This window comes from Oryza sativa, chromosome 7 (genome assembly GCF_034140825.1).
Source record: "Oryza sativa Japonica Group chromosome 7, ASM3414082v1".
NCBI classification, from domain to species: Eukaryota; Viridiplantae; Streptophyta; class Magnoliopsida; order Poales; family Poaceae; genus Oryza; species Oryza sativa.
Genome location: NC_089041.1, coordinates 3,861,362 through 3,881,386, shown reverse-complemented (window position 1 = coordinate 3,881,386; position 20,025 = coordinate 3,861,362). Strand labels below are relative to the sequence as shown.

General features: G+C 46.6%; 3 protein-coding genes and 1 long non-coding RNA gene across 5 annotated transcripts; all 4 read left to right on the top strand.

Moving 5' to 3' along the window:
- The first annotated feature begins 433 nt into the window (after nt 1–433).
- Nucleotides 434–3,331, top strand: LOC4342518 (pentatricopeptide repeat-containing protein At5g03800). The gene has a single exon (XM_026026988.2). It carries the CDS (start codon nt 479–481, stop codon nt 3,095–3,097), a length of 2,619 nt encoding a protein of 872 aa, XP_025882773.1. The 5' UTR covers nt 434–478; the 3' UTR covers nt 3,098–3,331.
- A 529-nt stretch (nt 3,332–3,860) lies between these two features.
- LOC4342517 (DNA-directed RNA polymerases II, IV and V subunit 11) lies at nt 3,861–7,218 on the top strand. Of its 2 annotated transcripts, none has more exons than XM_015789654.3 (6): nt 3,861–4,004; nt 4,206–4,311; nt 6,116–6,205; nt 6,291–6,369; nt 6,450–6,545; nt 6,900–7,218. In XM_015789654.3, exons 2-6 carry the CDS (start codon nt 4,259–4,261, stop codon nt 6,942–6,944), a joined length of 363 nt encoding a protein of 120 aa, XP_015645140.1. In that variant the 5' UTR covers nt 3,861–4,004; nt 4,206–4,258; the 3' UTR covers nt 6,945–7,218. The 2 variants fall into 2 exon arrangements, with proteins under 2 accessions (XP_015645140.1, XP_066168732.1); XM_066312635.1 differs by having other exon boundaries at nt 4,206–4,342.
- Nucleotides 7,219–8,991: 1,773 nt separating this feature from the next.
- LOC107281694 (uncharacterized) lies at nt 8,992–13,520 on the top strand. The gene is made up of 6 exons (XM_026026871.2): nt 8,992–10,735; nt 11,978–12,352; nt 12,429–12,620; nt 12,713–12,918; nt 13,013–13,307; nt 13,389–13,520. Exons 1-6 carry the CDS (start codon nt 9,536–9,538, stop codon nt 13,506–13,508), a joined length of 2,388 nt encoding a protein of 795 aa, XP_025882656.2. The 5' UTR covers nt 8,992–9,535; the 3' UTR covers nt 13,509–13,520.
- LOC107281569 (uncharacterized) lies at nt 10,782–11,861 on the top strand. The gene is made up of 3 exons (XR_010742363.1): nt 10,782–11,105; nt 11,245–11,317; nt 11,590–11,861. It is a non-coding gene; the product is annotated as an uncharacterized lncRNA (long non-coding RNA).
- Nucleotides 13,521–20,025: the final 6,505 nt, after the last annotated feature.

Below are 20,025 nucleotides of genomic sequence, written 5' to 3'. Positions count from 1 at the left end.
CTCTCTTTCCCCTCTTCACTCCCTTCCTTATCTCTCTCTCTCACTTCTCTGCAAGCTGGACGGGGTGAGGTGGGAGGGCGGCGCCGCGATGGCCACCGGCGGAGGGGGCGGTGACAGCCAAATGCTTCGTGGACACCTGACATGTGGGTCCCACGTGGGTCCCACACTTACTCAGCCGCCACGTAGACCAAAACCGGGGTCAAAACCACCAAAGGATCTGGGGTGACCGATTTTGTATAGTTAAGGGATCTCGCATGTCTGGTTTTGTGGTTCGAGGATGATTTTATATCCCGACGACAAGTTGAGGGACCTTCGATGTACTTTTTCCTAATTTTTTTGGGCAATCTCTGAGCTCATTTGGGCCAAATTTGGGCCGAATTTGGCCCCAGTTTCATCCTCCAGAAGAAATCCACGCCTGCGCGAGAAAGAAGCCGAAGCAACGCGAGCTCGAAGCTTCGTCCACCTCGGAGTGAAATGAATGGCCATCTCCACCTCATCCGCCGCTCCGCCGCCTCGCCTCCTCCCGCCCCAACCTCCACCCACCTCCCGCCCCCTCCCGCCGCCGCCGCCGCCTCCTCCTCCCGCCCATGGCCCCTCGCCGCCGCCGCCGCGAACCCGCCTCCACACCCGTGCGCTCGCCGCCGCGGCTTCCGCCGACCCGCGCGCGGCGCACGCGGTCGCCGTCAAGTCGGGCTCCGCGGCGTCGTCGGGCGCCCGCGCCTGGAACGCCGTCATGTGCGGGTACCTCCGGGCGGGCGCGCTGGCGGATGCGCGGGGGGTGTTCGAGCGGATGCCCGCCCGCGACGCCGCCTCCTACAGCGCGCTCATCTCGGGCCACGCGCGCCTCGGCTCCCCGGCCGCCGCGGGGGTGGAGCTGCTCGGACGCATGCGGCTCGCGGGCATGGCGCCTACCGAGTACACCTTCGTCGGCCTCCTCACCGCCTGCGCCCGCCGCGGGAACCCGCGGCTCGGGTCCCAGGTGCACGCCCTGGCCGTCAAAGGCAACTCCCCGTGCGGCGGCGGCGGCGGCTCGCTCCTCGTCGACAACGCGCTGCTCGGGATGTACGTCAAGGGCGGCCGCTTCGACGACGCGCTGAAGGTGTTCGACGGGATGGAGCGACGGGACGTCTCGTCGTGGAACACGGTCCTGTCCGGCCTGGTCGAGCTGGGGAGGTACGACGAGGCGTTCGAGCTGTTCGGGGACATGCGGGACAGCGGCGTTGGGGCCGACAGGTTCTCGCTCTCGGCGCTGTTGGCTGCGGCCGCCGAGGGGTTCGGCCTGCACGAGGGCGCGGCGGTGCATGCGTTGTCGCTCAAGTCTGGGCTGGAGATGGATTTGAGCGTTGGCAACGCGCTCGTCGGGTTCTACGCGGAGCATGGTCATTCCATTGAGGATGTGGTTGATGTGTTTGAGAGAATGCCTGCGAAGGATGTGATTTCATGGACCGGGTTACTCAATGGATACATGGAGTTTGGCCTTGTTGACATGGCAATGGATGTGTTCGACCGTATGCCTGTGAGGAATTTTGTTACATACAATGCAGTGTTGACTGGGTTTAACCACAACAAGGAAGGTGTCCGGGTTACCTTTGCTAGAAAGTCAGGGCTGCGAGGACTCGGGTTGTTTAAGCAGATGCTGGAGGATGGACTGGAGATCTCAGATGTAACTGTCACAGGTGTCCTGAATGCTTGTGCTATTACTGCGGAGAGGAAGATGAGTGAGCAGGTTCAAGCATTTGCGATTAAATGTGGCTGCGGTTCAACTCCTTGGATCGATGCCGCTTTGATAGACATGTGCATCAAGTGTGGCAGGTCTGGAGATGCACATCTTCTGTTTGAGAAATGGCGCCACGAGGAGAGTTTTCACATTGCTTGGAATTCTTTGCTGGCTGCAAGTTTCAGAGATGGGGAGTATGAGAAAGCACTTTCCACTTTCCTTAAGATGTTTAGAAGCAATGATGTTCAGTTCATTGATGAATTCATCTTGACTACTGTTCTTGGAGCATGTGGAGCCTTAGGTTTTGCTGAATTCGGAAAGCAAATGCATTGCTTTGCTGCAAAATCTGGGCTTCTGAGTGCTCAGGGAGTTGGTAATGCGATCATTAGTATGTATGGCAAGTGTGGGGCATTGGAAACTGCAGTCAATGTCTTTAAGCGAATGCCTTGTAGAGACTTGGTTTCATGGAATGCTCTGATCACTTCTCATCTTCTTCATCGCCAGGGAGATGAGATACTGGACCTGTGGTCTCAGATGGAGAGATTGCCCATCAAACCTGATTCTGTTACCTTTCTCCTGGTCATATCATCTTGCAGCTACACAAGCTCAAATTCTGCTGATAAATGTAGGGAGCTATTCCTTTCTATGTCAAGCATATATGGCATTGAACCAGCTGTGGAACACTACGCAGCATTTGTTCATGTCCTTGGATGCTGGGGTCATTTTGAGGAGGCAGAGCAGCTTATCGGTAAAATGCCGTTCAAGCCTAGTGCATTGGTTTGGCGATCTTGTCTAGACAGCTGTAACAGGCAGCCCAACATGACCATGCGGAGGCTAGCAATGAGGCATCTACTCGCACTGGAACCACAGGATCCATCCACATATGTCCTGGCATCAAATCTCTACTCAGAATCAGCAAGATGGCAATGCTCTGAGAGCACAAGGCTGAAGATGCGTGAAAAGGGTATGCGTAAGATTCCAGCAAGGAGCTGGACATTTCATGGCAACTCTATTCACTCATTTTTCGCACGGGATAGGTCACATCCCCAGTCCAAGGACATCTACGCTGGCCTCGACGTGCTAATCCTTGAGTGCATGAAGGCTGGGTATGAACCGGACACCACCTTCGTGCTACACGACGTCGAGGAATACCAGAAGAGGCACTTCCTGATGTACCATAGCGTGAAGCTAGCTGCCATGTATGGCCTTCTAATGTCAGGACATGGTGAAACCATCCGCGTCGTGAAGAACGTCCGCATGTGTGGTGATTGCCACTCATTCCTGGAGTATACTTCTGCAGCTACCGGTAAAGAGATCTTGGTCAGGGACTCGGCTGGGTTTCATATTTTCTGTGGAGGGAAATGCTCTTGTAGAGGATAGAAACTGGGTACCAATTTTGACATCTTTGTACACCCTCTCTGTAGTAAATTGATTTAGAAAGTATAGAAGAAATGATATCCTTGTATTAAGGTTTTTTGTACATCACTATGATTTCCTTCAGAGAACTGTGGCTGTCATCATACTTCATACTCAGCCAGCATTGTTTTTGGCTGCACATTCTTCTAGCAGTGTAAATATTCTCTGAAAATTGAGGTTCGGTTGATCTTGATGTCATTACTCTGGTAACCTGCTTTTGCTTCTTGTGCTTCAACTCATCATCCACCATCAGAGGCCCCTCCACCTCTACCCCTCCCCTCATCGTCATGGGCCTGCGTCGTAGCGATGCTTGTAGCGACCGTAAATTAATTCACCGCGTGTGAACTATGCAAGAATTTCAGAAGTTATACATTTGAGGCAATTGTAAAATTGCCACTGTTTTAAATCTTGTAAAACTTCCGCTAGAATATTACAAAATTGCCACTAGAACAGTCATTCAAATGGCATTTTTGTAAAATAAAAAAACTAGCGGCAAATTTGCAAATGCTCACATACATTTATGCTCGCAGTAAACTTGGGGCATACTATTAACCATGAGCAATGAAACGATTGGTGCAAGTTCAAATATATAGCAAAATTGGGTGGGGAGATACGAGGAAGAGAGAAGAGTGGGAAGGATGGAGGAAGATATGAGAGGCCCACTAGGCCGTGGAAGCCCAATAATACGGCCTACTTAGCCTCCGAAACCCTACTACTACCCTAACCCGGCCCACTCCTCTTCCTCCTCCTCCTCTCTCGCTCTCTCTCTCTCTCTTCCCCTTCCGGCTTCCGCCTCCGCGCCTCGACGACCAGGGTAGCTCGGCCGGCGACTCCGCGAGCGGCGGGGAGGGAGCTGGAGCATCATCGCACGGCAAGGCTCTCTCTGTGTTTCTTGATTCCTTCTCTCTGCTGCTGTTTTTGGTTGCTCTCTCGATTTGATTGATTCCCGTCTCATCTGTTATGTTAGTCTAGGGTTCTTTGTTCACCGTACGGACATGAGGTTTAGGGATCAAGGGAGCAATCTCTGAAGCTTGTTTTTAATTTTGTTTCCGTGGATGTTTTGCGGTTGCAGTGACTGGAGAGGGAGGACCCCCCCCCCCCCCCCCCCCGAAGATTTGATTCGAGATGAATGCTCCCGACCGCTACGAACGCTTTGTGGTGCCTGAGGGAACCAAGAAGTGAGTCAGTTCATCCCCCGCAGTTGTCCCAGTAATTTTCGACACAGTCATTCAATTATCATTGTTTGTATAATGTCTGTTTAAGAAGAATTTTAGTTGTAAGAGTCAGAGTAGTGTGAGAAACATGTTCACACGAAGAGTAGAGTTGTTTCTAGCGGTTTGCTCCTGTTTATGCGAAGTATGAGGTTATGAACTTGCTATACTAAGATTCTTGGCACTTGCTATACTCAGATGCTTGGCGTTTGTTGTCTAAAAAAAGATGATTAGATTCCCTGGTGGCTTGTTTGCTTTGGATTAAGGCTTTGTCGTGCCTGAGGGAACCCAGATATTAGTCAGTTTATACTGGACACTTATCCAGTTATTTTTGGCTTACTAATTTAATTGCCATTTTAATTGTAAGGGTAGAGTAGTAAGACACAATTCACAGAAAGAGTAGAGTAATTTCTAGCAGTTTGATCTGTTCATGAGAATCGGTATGAAATTATGATACCCAGAATCCCAGATGCTTGGCGGTTATTATCTAAAGATGCTTTAGATGCTTGGTGTTGTGCCCTGGTGGCTTGTTTGCTTTTGATTAGGAAAAAAAATCCCTTTGTGTCACTCAAAGTATACCGGTTTCCTTATATTGTTTTAGAAAACGGAGTAAAAACCTGGCCTCTACATCCAACTTGGATGTACACAGCCCGCCATAAAAATTAGCGGGAAGAAAATAGCTGTTTAGGTCTGTCGCAGTCAACCCGGCCTCTACATCATATCGGTTTCCTTATATGCCAATCAAAAATAGCTGTTCCCTTCTGTGCCACTAGGAGAAATTTTATGCCCCTTATATGCCATTGCCATTAACTCTGTATATACTCCTGCCATTAATGTACAAAAACGCACCAACTTTTTTGCAAAATTGGCCTCCCTACCCTCATCCCATGTTTTAGGCCCACATGCCATATTCTTCTTGTTCCCTCCCTTTTTTTTCTTTTGCTTCAAGCAGTGCCTATGGCAGACAGTAGCGGCCTTCTTTGCTTGTCATGACGAGGCTCCACTCAAGCGCCACCTTGTCAGCTCACACAGGGTCTATGTTGGCATGCTGTCCTTCACCAGTTAGAGAAAGTTCTTGTACAGACTACCATGGTGTGTGAGCCGATGCCATCTAAGGAAGATAGACAAAGATTGGATGGACAAGGATTACTAAAAGATAGAGGGGCACGCCTATCGTGCTGTTCTTCCCACAGAGAACGAAACAGCAAGCAGGGAAAAGAAAAAGAAAATACAAGAAGAAAAGAAATAAGAAAAAAAAGGAAGAGATCAGATCGTTATGACGGCACTCAAATGTGACTTGTTCTTTTGGTGAGCTGAGGGCACTCAGCCTGAGGCAGCCCACGAGAGTGCAAAACCATAGGGGAGCTCAAGGGAAGGAATGGGGCCTGCACTAAAGACATTGAGGCGACACGGTAGGGGTGGCCTGGTCTTCACATCCTGGTCCAGCCGCAAGTACAGATCAGATAGGTGCCGATGGTGACTGCGGCACCCAACTCTGGCTAGGCAATACAGGGAGAGAGCCGGTGGCAGCTACTGGCGCTGACGGTAGACTGGAGGGCTGAATACATCAAGAAAAATGAGCGGAGAGTTTTGGGACAAGGGCATTTTAGTCTTTCTATTCCTAATTTAACAGCACACTAACACTAGATTGATGGGAATGGCATATCTGAGTGGCTAATTTTGAGTGGCATATAGAGAGTTTTCTCTTGTTCTGTGCTGCTCTAGTATTTGCAGTCCTGCAGATATGGCTCTAAAACTTATGATTGTGCAGGGTATCATATGAGCGGGATACAAAGATTGTGAATGCTGGGTCATTCACAATTGAGCGTGAGGACCACACCATTGGCAACATCCTCCGCATGTATGTGCAAAAGAGTTTTATGACTAATTTGCTCCTGCTTATTTTTTGCTACTTTTGAATGTTCTGTACCTATGAGATTTTGCAGGCAGCTCCACAGGGACCCAAACGTCCTCTTTGCTGGTTATAAGCTCCCTCATCCCCTTCAGTACAAGATCCTTGTCAGGGTAGGATTAAGGTTTTGCTTACTCTATATATTGTGTCAGGTTGGGGTTTATTTAGTCTCATTGTTTTAATATGTTGGCAGGTCCATACTGCAAACCAGTCCACCCCTACTCAAGCGTACACACAGGCAATCAATGATTTAGACAAGGAGCTTGAGAATCTCAAGCAAGCTTTTGAGGTCTCCTTCTAGTGCTGCTACTCAAATTTTCAGTTACTTATGCTGCCTATGGTGTACCATTTGAGCATTGGTGCATTCTACTCATGATTCGAGTTTTCACGGTCATTTGTTCACTATATTATAGAAAAATATTGATGTTGCTGCTGTTGGTATCGATGCAAAATGGAGTTCATATACTTTCACGACCAAGATTCCAGTTATTCTGCGACGAAATGCTAGTTCAAATATTTGCTATGGACCAATATATTTGACTGGGTTTATTTCCTTTTGGATGACATGTTAGATGTTTTTTAGGATATGTAAATCCATACTGCTGCCACTGAATACTGACATTTTGAGCCTTCTTGTTTACAGGATGAGAAGATCCGCTACGAGGAAAGGCCTAAGCAGGGATACTAGGCCAACACTCCTTAAAATGCAGAACCTCTGTTGATGTTAGATCTGATGCCTGAGCATTAGTAGAAAAAAAAATGCTACTATGCTGATCAATGAACTCTTTTAAGAAACTTGTTTATGCTTAAACTCGTACAACGCAGTTCATCCTGATGCATTTCTGTTGTCTGTGCTTGGAGCATGCTCTATTAAGACTTGTCATCTCTGAACTGCCATTGCATGAAAAACATTAAAATTGAAGTGCTACACATCGAAGAAAAACTACTGGCATGTGGGAAAATTTTTGTGCTATTTAATTTTTTTGGTACCGTTAATTTTTCTGTGTTATGGATCAAATTTTCTCATTCTATACACTCCAGCAGCGATCAAACACAAAGTTTGGGAACCCGTTTGAATGAATTTCGTAGAGTAAACTCAAATTCAATCCTGAATCTGAGCCTCAATTGGGCAAAATTTGACAGCTCCGTGAACGGATCCACCTGTCATTGACGACAGTAGACCAGAGGGCCCACCTGTCAGAGAGCAAATTTGACACCAAGTTAACGCAGCGAGGCCGACTCACCCTGCTTGGGCCTACAAGTCATTGACGACAGTTGACCCGACCGGAGGGCCCACCTGTCAGAGAGAGACATGCGTCTGTGCCGTCGTCTCCTTCCTCGCGTCGCGTCGCCCAGTTCAGAAATAACAAAATCTCCTCTCTACGGCTACTTGCCTCTCTCGTCTTCCTCCCCACGCCGCGCCGAGAAGCGAGAGGCCAACGGGGCGCGCGCTCTCGCTCCTCCTCTTCCTCCCCACGCGACTCCACGCCTCGCCGCCGCGCGCCCTCGCCTCGCCTCGCTCCGACTAGGTCATGGAGTCCATGTACTCCATGCTCGCGCGGCGTCCGTGCATGGAGGTTTTCCGGGGTGTGGAGTACGTGGCACTGTGGGTTTGGCAGTGCGATTTTGTTCAGACCTTTTTTTTTTCGATTTTGGCGCCGCGTTTTTCTTTTTTTGGCAATTTCTTTCCGATTTTTTTCAATCTTTTGCACACCTCTTTACAAATGTAGCATTGAAAGCTTTTAATTTTAACTTGAAAGTTTTTAAATTTGAGTTGAAAATTTTCAAATTTTGAGTTGAAACTTTTCAAATTTGACTTGAAAGTTTTCAAATCCGGGTTGAAAGTTTTCAAATCTGGATTGAAAGTTTTTTAAATTTGAGATGAAAAGTTGAAAGTTTTTAAAATTTGACTTCAAAAAATTCAAAATTTAAGTTGAAAGTTTTTAAATCTAGGTTAAAAGTTTTCAAAATTTGACTTCACGTATAGATTTCTTTTCAATCTGTTACTTAAAAAATCTTCAGAAAAAATAAACATTACCTTAATTATCATTATTATCTAAAACTAATCGAATTAGTTAATTTATATGCAAGAAAAAAGAAATCTAACAGCGAAAAGAAATTCCGGAAAGAAAAAAGAAACCTAGCGGCGCCTCGATGCACGCGCGAATCAGAGCTTTCTCGGATTAGGAGATCATATACGTGTAGTACGAATTGAGTAATCTTAATTTGCTACTACTACTAGACTCCGACATGGAGAGACGATCAGAATTGGAATACGGGAAGATAGTCCAACTACGATCCTGACGGCGTACGTACCGTTTCTTCCCTCATCCGAAACATACACGTATACCCCCGAAGGACCGTTTTTTTGACAAATTGACCCTTTTCAAAAACTTATTTCGAAACTAACCCCTGCCAAAAACTTCAACCAAAACTAGGCCGTCGGCTCAGCGCCAAACGCATTGGCGCTGAGGTTGGCCGTGTCAGCGCCAATGGGACTGGCGCTGACATTGTGCCACCGTGGCGGCCAGGCCGATCCCCTAGCTGACGTGGCAGCTACCTCAGCGCCAACCGCTTCGGCGCTGAGGTGCCCAACCTCAGCGCCAAGTAAGTTGGCGTTGACCTTGGAGCCCGGCTGAGGCCGCCCCAGCCAGTTCTTCCTCCGTTTTTTCCCCAGCCGCCCGCCTAGGGTTCGGTCGACACCGCGTTCTCCTCGCCCAATCTCCCCCAAAAACCTCTCTAATCGAAGGTGATTTGTGCGGCATTGAGTTTGGGATCGGAAGAGAAGGTAAACCCCTCTATAAACCCTAAGTTCCCCAAAGTTTTATTGGATATTTTGCATTGTTTTGGTTGTAGACGTGGTTTGATAATAGTTGGCTAAGGATGGATTATTAGATGGATAATATGGGTGGGGATGAAGTGTGGAGGTGGCATATCTTTATCCATTTGGTTGTTATTGATACATTTGACAAAATATATTTGGGATGGATGTTTGGTGATGCACTAGGGTTTGATGGGAGATGGATGTGTGGTGATGGCCTAGGATGTGGGATGGATTTGTGGTGATTGAGAGGGTTTGAAAGGGGTTGATGTGTGGTGAAGGGTAGGTAATTTGTAGGAGTAGAGTTTTTTTTTATCAATAATGTGTAGTATTTGAGTAATGTACTTATTTATTGGAAAAATTAGACATGTTGTTAGCTTTTGAAGTATTGGTATTGCAATGGTAATTACATATTATTTTCAAGTAATTAATGTTTATGCATGGGTTAAAAATTGTAGATGGATAGATTGGTCCGGCTTCATTATGGTGGTTGTGTGGTAGATGAAAGTACACATGGAAGCCAATTTGAGGGAATGACAGTTAGACAATTAGTGTTTTTTGCGAAGCCTACCTTTGAGGAGTTAATGTCTCGCATCAAGCATGAATTGGATTGGAATGATGAGTCGGTTGGTATGCAAGGGAGATACGATGTGGGCGGCGGTGTCATGTCACATAAATTTATGTTAGACTTGAATGGAGAGATCGAATGGCAAACATATATAGATATAGTATTGGGGTCACATTTCAAATCTCTTGAGGTGTTTGCATGGAAGAAAGATGGTAGGATAGGGAAGAAAGAACTTATAGAGCTTAATGAAAGTCCACTCATAGAATCACCCATTAGTTGTCACGAACTGTCGGAGAGGTGTAGTAGGAAGGAAGAATTGATTGAGGAAGACGTGGAGGGGGGCGAGGGAGTAAATGATATGGCGGATGTGGAGGTCAGGGAAGAGAATGACCCGGTAAGGGAGGAAGTACATGCAGAGGAGAATGTGCCGTTAAGGGAAGAAGTACATGCAGAGGACAATGTGCCGTTAAGGGAGGAAGTTAATGTGGAGGAGAATGTGCCGGTAAGAGAGGAAGGAGATGTTGAGGATGGTCGGGAGGTAGGAGATGATGTGGAGTTGCCTGAGGAAGAAGCGAATGCTAAGAATGTAAGTATGGGCCTAAGGGAGTTGGCTAGGCTGAAATTCTATACCCGAGAGGAGTGTGAGGAGGCTATGATACGCAGTGGATTGAACCCAGGCTGGTTGGAGTATGATACAGAGGATGAATTGGATGAGTCCGCTTCCGACTCCGATGATGATCGTCCAGTGCGTAAGATGTCAGAGCATGAAAGGACTGTGTTTGCGAAACTGGTGGGTAGAAACCCGGAAATAACACAATTCGAGGATCTTACCAGATCTGGGCTAGCAATTGCTGATGGGGATCCACAATATGACGGTGCCTTCGAACCAATGTGTGATGAACCAAGGAAGGGGTTGGAGTTTCGATCGATGGATGATCTGAAAATATGGCTACAGAGTTATTCTATCCGTGTCCACCGGCCGTACCATGTGAAGGAATCTAACGCGTCAGTAAAGTATACTGTGGCTTGTCTCGATCGCCATTGCAAATGGCAGATTAATGCAAGGAAGAGTGGAGGTGGCCCCCCGAATGTGTTATGAAGCTTCCAATAAGGCTGTGTAGGACTCGTACTCCCCTAGGTTTGAACCTTACCTAGATCCATCGCAGTGGCCAAGTTATGATGGAGAGTTCTTCGTGCCCGACTTGTCGTTAAAGAACAACACACGAGGAAGAAGAAGGACAAGAAGGTTCAAGAACGATATGGACAAAGCATACAAAGGCTCAGCCAACCGACGGTCACAAAAGCCGAACAATACAAATTCAGAGCCGGTCATGCAAAATAGATGCTCGCTATGCCACGAACTAGGCCATAAGAAAACTAGGTGCCCGAAGCGAGACAAGTCTAAGGATCGACCGAAAAAGCGCCGTAGGACGGGGGGAGGTGGTGAGGGTAGCACACAGGTGGGATTGGATGACATTCATTTGCTAAGTTCATATTGTTGCTTCAATGTTTACTTTCTGTTGTCCTCCTTTCCGTTCTCATTGTGATTTTTCCATTTAATATTTTTTCAATTACTAATGATTCCATTTTCATTTGCAGGATGGAGCACTTTCCGGGGTTGGAGGATTTCTACGAGGAGAAGCACCGGGCCCCACAGATTGCCAGCGGAGAGGTTAGCATCAACAATATTCCATTTTTTTTATGATCGAATTTATTTTTTCTTCTTTGATTTTAGTTTGTACAGATAGATCATCCATCATAGAGATATCTCAAATCAAAGTTCATGAGCCTCAAAGCAGAGCATGTAAACACACAGATCTTCTTTTCAGTTTTCTTGCTCAATCCCAAAATTAAAGTTCCTAGTTGCATGAAGTATTTTCCACAACCCTTGTATATGATATATTGTCGCTAACTTTATGTTATTATGTTTGTCTATTGATGCAGCGCTTGAAGACCCTTCGAGTCAGAGGTCACACGGCGCACATACTGTTCGACGACCGGTACGTCCCGTACCTACGGCGGGCGAAGCTCTTGGCGTTCGTGACCATGGCGCAGCGACCGGTGCCTCTGTACAACGCCGCTGCTCTGACGGCCCTAGTGGACCGGTGGCGTCCAGAGACACACACCTTCCACCTACCGTGCGGGGAGCTGACGGTCACTCTGGAGGACGTCGCCATGATCCTGGGTCTTCCTATCCGGGGTCAGGCGGTCACATGTGACACAGCGTCAGGGAATTACTAACGAGTCTTCGTATTCATTTGTTAATTTTTTTGCAATTACTAATGATTCCATTTAATTTCCGGTTACAGGTGACACAGCGTCGGGGAACTAGAGGGAGAGGGTCGAGGAGTACCTTGGTCTGGAGCCTCCAGTGGCACCTGATGGTCAGAGGCAGACGAAGACATCAGGGGTTCCTTTGAGTTGGTTGCGAGCCAACTTCGGTCAGTGTCCCGCTGAGGCAGACGAGGCTACAGTACAGCGATACTGCAGGGCGTACGTGCTGTACATCTTCGGCAGTATTCTGTTCCCTGACTCTGGTGGAGACATGGCTTCTTGGATGTGGCTGCCGTTGCTCGCGGACTGGGACGAGGCGGGTACCTTCAGCTGGGGGTCGGCTGCCCTAGCCTGGTTGTACCGGCAACTCTGTGATGCTTGCCGAAGGCAAGGCGGGGACGCGAACCTAGCAGGCTGTGTTTGGTTGCTACAGGTAAGTTCACGCATGTTATGTTTCATAACATTTCAATTTCTTGCTAACATGTTGGAAGCTAACGCATGTGACGCAGGTTTGGATGTGGATGAGGCTTCCAGTTGGTCGGCCCATGTGGAGGACCCATCAGGCTTGGCCGCACCAGGATGCAGACCGACGTCCCACTGTAGCTCACCTGTGGGAATCGGTCCCATCTCCAGTAGTAGGCCGCAGGAATTTGGCGTACTACCACTACACAAACGAGATGGACTACCTACAGCCAGAACATGTAAGCTATTCGGGGTTCTATCACACATGAAGATGGTTTCTTACTATATAGTACTAAATGTGCTTCAATGTGTTTTATTTTTGTTGCTGCAGGTAGTGTGGATGCCATATCAGGCACAGGAAGTGCTCGAGCTAGAACTGAATCCCATGTGCCATATAGAGGATGCGTTGAAGACCCTACGGTGCCCACTGATCTGCTTCTATGCAGTGGAGTTCCAGATGTGCCACCGCGTGATGCGGCAATTCGGGAGGCTTCAAACAATCCCGCACCGTTTCTCCACGAGTATCGACCTACACAAGTTAGTAATTTCACTTAACAATTTATTTTGCTTGCCCAATCAGTCACTTCAACATTTACTACATATTTGAGTTGGACATTTTGCATACGTGCAGGGTGGACCGTCGGAAGAACAAGAAGGTGACTGATTGGGCTTACTACCATCAGGATCATATCACGCAATGGGAGAAGTTCGAGGAGAATGGAGTACCAGACCAGGGTCAGCACAACGGGACGGAGTTCGACTTGTACTTGGCGTGGCTCCACAGGACCTACCGTCTTGTCCTACGTCCGGCTTGGACACTAGCCGACATAGCGGATGACCCCGAGGATGTTGAGGAGCAGAACGAGTACGATACTCGTACCCGTCTAGGTACCACGGTCGAGACGGGACCTGTTCGCGACAGAGTGGTTAGTTTCTAGCATTAATGTTGTATATTATTTCATTTCAATGCCATATATGTTGTGACTTACTTCATTTCAATCCTACAGGCTCGAGAGCTCTTGCGGACCGTCAACGACGCGGGAGTGGCGCTAGGCACGGCTCCTGGCTCCGAAGGAGAGGGCGGCACCCTCCGCAACGCCCTACAGGTAATCGTTGGAAAGAGATGAAACTACGGTGTTTTCTTCCAAAAGCGATAACTTAACATGGATTATTTTTTATGCAGAGACTACGACAGCGATGTCGGAAGTTGGCAGCAAGGCTCGGCTGCAGGTCGACTGATGTGGTCGAACATGCTCATGCCCACCAAGAGGGGGATGAAGAAGGGGAGGTGGGTGACGAGGAGGGCGAGCAAGACAAAGAGGCGGAGGAAGGAGATGAGGAGGAAGAAGGGGATGAGGACAGAGAAGAGGAGGCGGATGAGCTCGGTCCCTCGCAGCTAGAGGACGCACCAGAGTCGTCACAGCCGGATATCTCGCAGCCCGGCCCGTCTCGACCACGACGCCGGCGGGCTCCTTCGCAGGACTGGAGGTACACCCCCGACGTGCCTCGTCCTCGCACTAGAGGTAGGAGGAGGTGAGTGCATGGTTCAATGGATGGATGGATAGATGGATGGACTTGATGCATGGTTCGATAGATGTATGGACTGGATGTATGGACTCGACTGGATGTATAGCCGAGGATCGATGGGATGTTTTTATTTCTTATATGTATGGACTTCATATATGGATGTATTGATGGATTCTATGGATGTATGGAATGATGTTGGGATTGATGGATGGATGTATGTTTTGTATGGTTCTCTGGATATATTACTGCCTGTAAATTTCTGTCATTTGATGTTTGCCTGTGTTGTGTGCAAAGTTTTGCTAAAGTTTAGCAGGGCTGGGACGTCAGCGCCATGCAAAATGGCGCTGACATGTCCAAACTCAGCGCCAGTGCACCTGGCGCTGAGGTCCCAGCACAGCCATCCAGAAGGCTTGCTGGGCTGGGCCAAGGCCGAAACGGCCAAGTGCCACCTCAGCGCCAGGTTGACTGGCGCTGAGTTTCCCACAGTCAGCGCCATTATAGCTGGCGCTGAGGTCCTAGCCCGCAAGCCATCCAGAAGGCTTGCTGGGCTGGGCCAAGGCCGAAACGGCCAAGTCCCACCTCAGCGCCAGGTTGGCTGGCGCTGAGTTTCCCAAGATCAGCGCCATTTTGGCTGGCGCTGAGGTCCCAGCCAGCAAGCCATCCAGAAGGCTTGCTGGGCTGGGCCACGGCCGAAACGGCCAAGTGCCACCTCAGCGCCAGGTTGACTGGCGCTGAGTTTCCCAAGGTCAGCGCCATTTTGGCTGGCGCTGAGGTCCCAGCCCGCAAGCCATCCAGAAGGCTTGCTTGGCTGGGCCAAGGCCGAAACGGCCAAGTCCCACCTCAGCGCCAGGTTGGCTGGCGCTGAGTTTCCCACAGTCAGCGCCATTTTGGCTGGCGCTGAGGTCCCAGCCCGCAAGCCATCCAGAAGGCTTGCTGGTCTGGGCCTTGGGGTTGCGGCCAAGTCCCACCTCAGCGCCAGTCCGGTTGGCGCTGAGATAGCTGCCACGTCAGCTGGGGATCGGCCCCGGCCGCCACGGTGGCACAATGTCAGCGCCAGTCCCGTTGGCGCTAACACGGCCAACGTCAGCGCCAATGTGTTTGGCGCTGAGGCGACGACCTATTTTTGGTTGAAGTTTTTGGCAGGGGTTAGTTTCGAAATAAGTTTTTGAAAAGGGTCAATTTGTCAAAAAAACGGCCCGAAGGACGTGTCTACGACGACGCGCACGCGTACGTACGGTCTCGATATATATACACACACATGACACACAGCACGCGCGCGGTGGATCGATAGATCGATTTTGGTTGATATATATCCTCGATCGATTGATCCGATCGAGCACAATGGAGACGGCGGCGGCGGAGTGGGATCATCTCTTGTGCAGCTTGCTGGAAGAAGGCCGTTCCGGCGTGGAACGGGAGCCGCCGCCGACGACCATCACGGCGGCGGAAGTCGTCGCCGCCGTTGCCCAGCCAAAACACGGGAGAGTTGATACTGAGAATCGGTGGAAGCCTACCCATGCCCTCGCCTGCATGCGCGTAGCTGTGGTACGTACGACACACGAATCGATCGGGATCCTCCATAGTCGACTGCACCACATCTTTATCACTGACATATGGGTCCGGAGATCATCAGACCACATGTCAGCGTCTTTATCACTAACATATAGGCTCGGAGATCATCGGGCTCACATGTTAGTGATAAAGGCATGGTGTAGTGACTGCAGAGGATCTGGCCAATGCATGGCACCATGCCATTAATCATACTTTAACATATAACGTATACACTGTTGGATTTTAAACCATTCATCTTATTAAAATAACAAAAAATAGTATAATTATATTGAAGTATAATTTTTACTTAGAATTTTTTTAATGATTAAATTACAGCAGAATAAAAAGGACATTTGACGAATGCCTACGGTCAACAAGTGTTAAAAAGTGAACGACGTCATCTATTTAAAAATATAGGAGTTAGTATTGATTAAGGATTTTAATCTTATTATTACCAATAACACCAGCGTTTTCTTAATGCTTATTAACTAATTCTTAATTATTTGCATATTGCAGTGGTTCTTCAACACCGTTAGTCTCGTGCTGTTTGGGATCGTCGTTGTGAAGGTAGTTCCACACTGCAAGACCATGGAGGAGGTGTTTGCATGCATTCTCGCTATACTCACCGTCCTTGGGATACTAATCATGGGTTATTGCATGATAAAAAACACTAAAGAGGATATAAAGGCCATGGAGGGAAGCCCGTGAGATTCCAATGTATCATCAGCTTGACTCTATCTACTTTCTCTTTTGTTATTTTTTCAAGTTGGTACTTGGATCCACTTAGAGCATGTATATATCAGTTAATTAATTAGCCCAATGCGACATATAGACAGTCCATAATAAGGGATGAAAACGGTTGAAAATGTTCGGAAACTGTATTGTTTTTCTATTATTTTATGGAAACGGTTGAAAATGGTTGGGAAATTTTAATTTTTATGAATTAAACTGAATTTCAATGTTAACTGCAATGCCGCACACATAAATTAGAAAAACGGTAACATTTGGTGAAGTCAATATTATTATATTAGTTTTACGAATATCACTATGATCGAAAAATTTCCCTACTCCACATCACCAAGAGTCTGTACTGATGAAATAGTCATCTAGCTTAACCCTTTAATTTTTAATCGCTAATCGCCCCTCGAGCTCCCTTCTAAGATGATTATGTGATGAGGTGGAGGAAAAAAGTTAGGAGAAAGAGGATGAGATATCCCTTATATATGTAAATATAAGGGGCAATCTCCACACAATCTTCAAGAAAAGTTTAAAAAAAATAGTGTGAGAGTGAACTAATAAAAAACATTATTAGGGTTTGTATTAGAGATGGTATGTTGTACTTGTTACCTCTTAATTAATTAGTAGATGATATGGCTCAAATTAGAGGTAACATTCACCTTCATTATAAAACTTGCTCTAACGCTTCTTTTGCATCGTATTCCTCGTAGAATTTTCATCTCAGAGCAAGTTTAATAGTAGGCTATAAGCCTATTATAAGATTACGCGGTGGAGAGAAAATTTGAAAAAAAAGAAGAAGGCTGGCTCACATGCAACTGTTAGCTATTCATATACTCCAAAATAAAAACATTAAATGCATAGGTGAAAGATAGAGAAAGGAGAAAAAAATAGAGATAAGGGCACGCACAAATTAAGGTCTCTATTAGTAGGCTCTCTCAATTACCACGTAAGCAAATTTAATGACTTGGAAGAGAGAGATAAAGCAAGATGAAAATATCGTTGTTTGCTGTGACATCGGCGTAACAACGCCCTGGAGTGAGCAAAACGCGGAGACGAGAAGGAGGAGGAGGAGTCGGCGGTCGTCATGGCGACGAGCGACGGGCGGCGTAGGGAATCGAGAAGCTAATACCATGTTTGACGGATAGACTCAACGTGAATTGTATTATCACAGAGCAATACAGATATAGGCATCATAGGCCATATGCTCTCAACCGATTCATGGCAATAAAATTTGGGAGAACAAGGAAGGAGAGCCAATCACATGATACATGCCATATATAGTCTAACATGTGCCTCGTTGCACAACGCGGTGTGGGGCATAGAGTTTCCAGGGTGTTTTATCTAGTACACTCTGATTGTTTTTAAAAGAATTTAAACTTATGTAATCGAGATAGAAGTGTATTGTGCTGCATCTGATAGAAGTACACTCTGAAAGCACTTTTAATAATTTAACTATGTTATCAATATAGAAATGTAATTTGCTGCATCTGATAGAGTGCCTAATGGACAACATTTACACAACCATTGCTTGTTCACTTAAATTATTCTGCATATTTTCTTGTACTTTGCTCTCTTACCAATGGGTCTGTTGTGTATTAGGGCTGCATTGCCCTAAGACAATGTTAGTACTACAGCTGCATTAAAAACTTATAAAACTCTTTCCAGTGTGAAAATACAGAGTTTCCAGCTCTTTGAGAATCATATTGCTGTATATGAAACGTCAAAATGGTCTACCGAAAGTTACCGCGTATCGCTTACCAGCCACTGGAGAGCCAATTGGGCAACTTGAGGGAGGTCGGGAGATTGATTTTGTTGATCCAGCATATGACGTGGAACCTGAGCAATCACAATTTGGTTCATCTGTTGTTCGGTTCCATTATAGCTCAATGAGGACCCCACCCTCGGTTTTCGACTATGACATGGATTCAGGAGTGTCTGTGCTGAAGGTTGTCTTTGGATCCAAACTAATAATTTTTTTCATCACATCAACCTGTCATATACACACAACTTTTTAGTCACATCGTACCAATTTCAACCCAAACTTCCAACTTTAGAAGGAACTAAACACAACCGAAGAAGTATGATATCAGTCGCACTGCTTTAAATAGCTTTCTGTTATTTTGAACAAACTAATTAATATGTTGGCATTGTTTAATAACAAGGTATATATGTTCCTGAAAACAGGTTAGTCATGTTAGGCATGTATTGTGCACCTGTTTCTTAAATTCCACTCTGTTTGTCACCGTTGCTTAAAGCACAATGAACATCGATTACTTCTAACAGTATAGTTGATGATGATCTGTAGTACACTAACAGTATATGTTTTAGCAAACCTAATGCTCGTAAAAATTATGAAAGAAATAACTAATTTACTGATACGATTTTTCATGTTCAGAATGAGGTGCTGATCATAAGAGGTTGTCATCAGTGTTTTTTTGTTTTTATTAACATGAACTATAATTTGCACAGTTATCACATGTGCAAGCACTATTTTATGTGCAGTAACACCTGTATTAGGGATGGCAATGGGACTGTCCCTAGCAGGGGGCACAGCTCCCACCTCTGTCCCCTGACACCTAAAAATGCCCTGTTCCCCAGCACCAGCCAGGATCTGGTTATGTTCAGAATGAGGTGCTGATCATAAGAGGTTGTCATCAGTGTTTTTTTGTTTTTATTAACATGAACTATAATTTGCACAGTTATCACGTGTGCAAGCACTATTTTATGTGCAGTAACACCTGTATTAGGGATGGCAATGGGACTGTCCCTGGCAGGGGGCACAGCTCCCACCTCTGTCCCCTGACACCTAAAAATGCCCTGTTCCCCAGCACCAGCCAGGATCTGGTTAGTTAAGGGACCTCCGGTATCTGGTTTTACGGTTGGGGGACGATTTTGTAACTCGATGACAAGTTGAGGGACCTTTGGTGTACTTTTCCCATGTATAATCGACTTTTTTTTATCTCGATTTGTTCAATGTATCGTTTGCTGCGGCACCTTGGACATTCCAGCGTATTTTTGGCACCTAAAAGGGTCTAATTCTAACTGAATAAGGTCAGCTACAACTAGTTTTCAGAGATTTTGACTTTGCCACGGACATTGTTGGCAGCTGAATAAACACATCGTGTAGATTTGATTCTTTGAGAAAGTTAATATAAGCCAAAACTATACTTTCTACGGGAAGCTGAATTTATGTAGTATGTAGAACTCATATAAGATGAAACAGTTCCAGTTTGTACATATGATTCTTGCGTTCCATGGGTCCCTTGAATATACTCAAATATATGTATGGCAATTCTCGGGATCTTGATTTTTAGTTATCGCACCATGTCGTAATTTGCTGCCATGAAACATTTCAATTTCCATGTACTCCAGTTGCGAGCCACCAGCCAGACAGAAACACCAATCGCATTGCAAGTTTTAACACCAAATCTCCAGTGCTAATTAAGTGCTAACCTACCAGGAATAATCATGGTCTATCTATGCTTGCTCACTGCTATCTTTGACTCGCCGGTGTTCTTTTCTTTCTACCTTCCTCGCTGAGCCACCTGCAATTATGAACGAAAATGAACTGTAATCTCACATACATATCACATTGACAAGAAACCAAGAATAGTACTGGTCTGTAGATTTATATAAATTAAAGGACCAAGTATCAACTGAAAAATGGATGGGTATCATCGGAGGGAGGATGCTAAATCTAACTTGGACTGATTAGGGGCAAAGCTATCGAGCGCAGGTTGGGGTCTGTAACACAAAAACGCATGCTAGGGTGATGCTCTTCAGACTCAGAGTCACTCGCAATGCTGGGAAAATGCGCATCAGAATCAC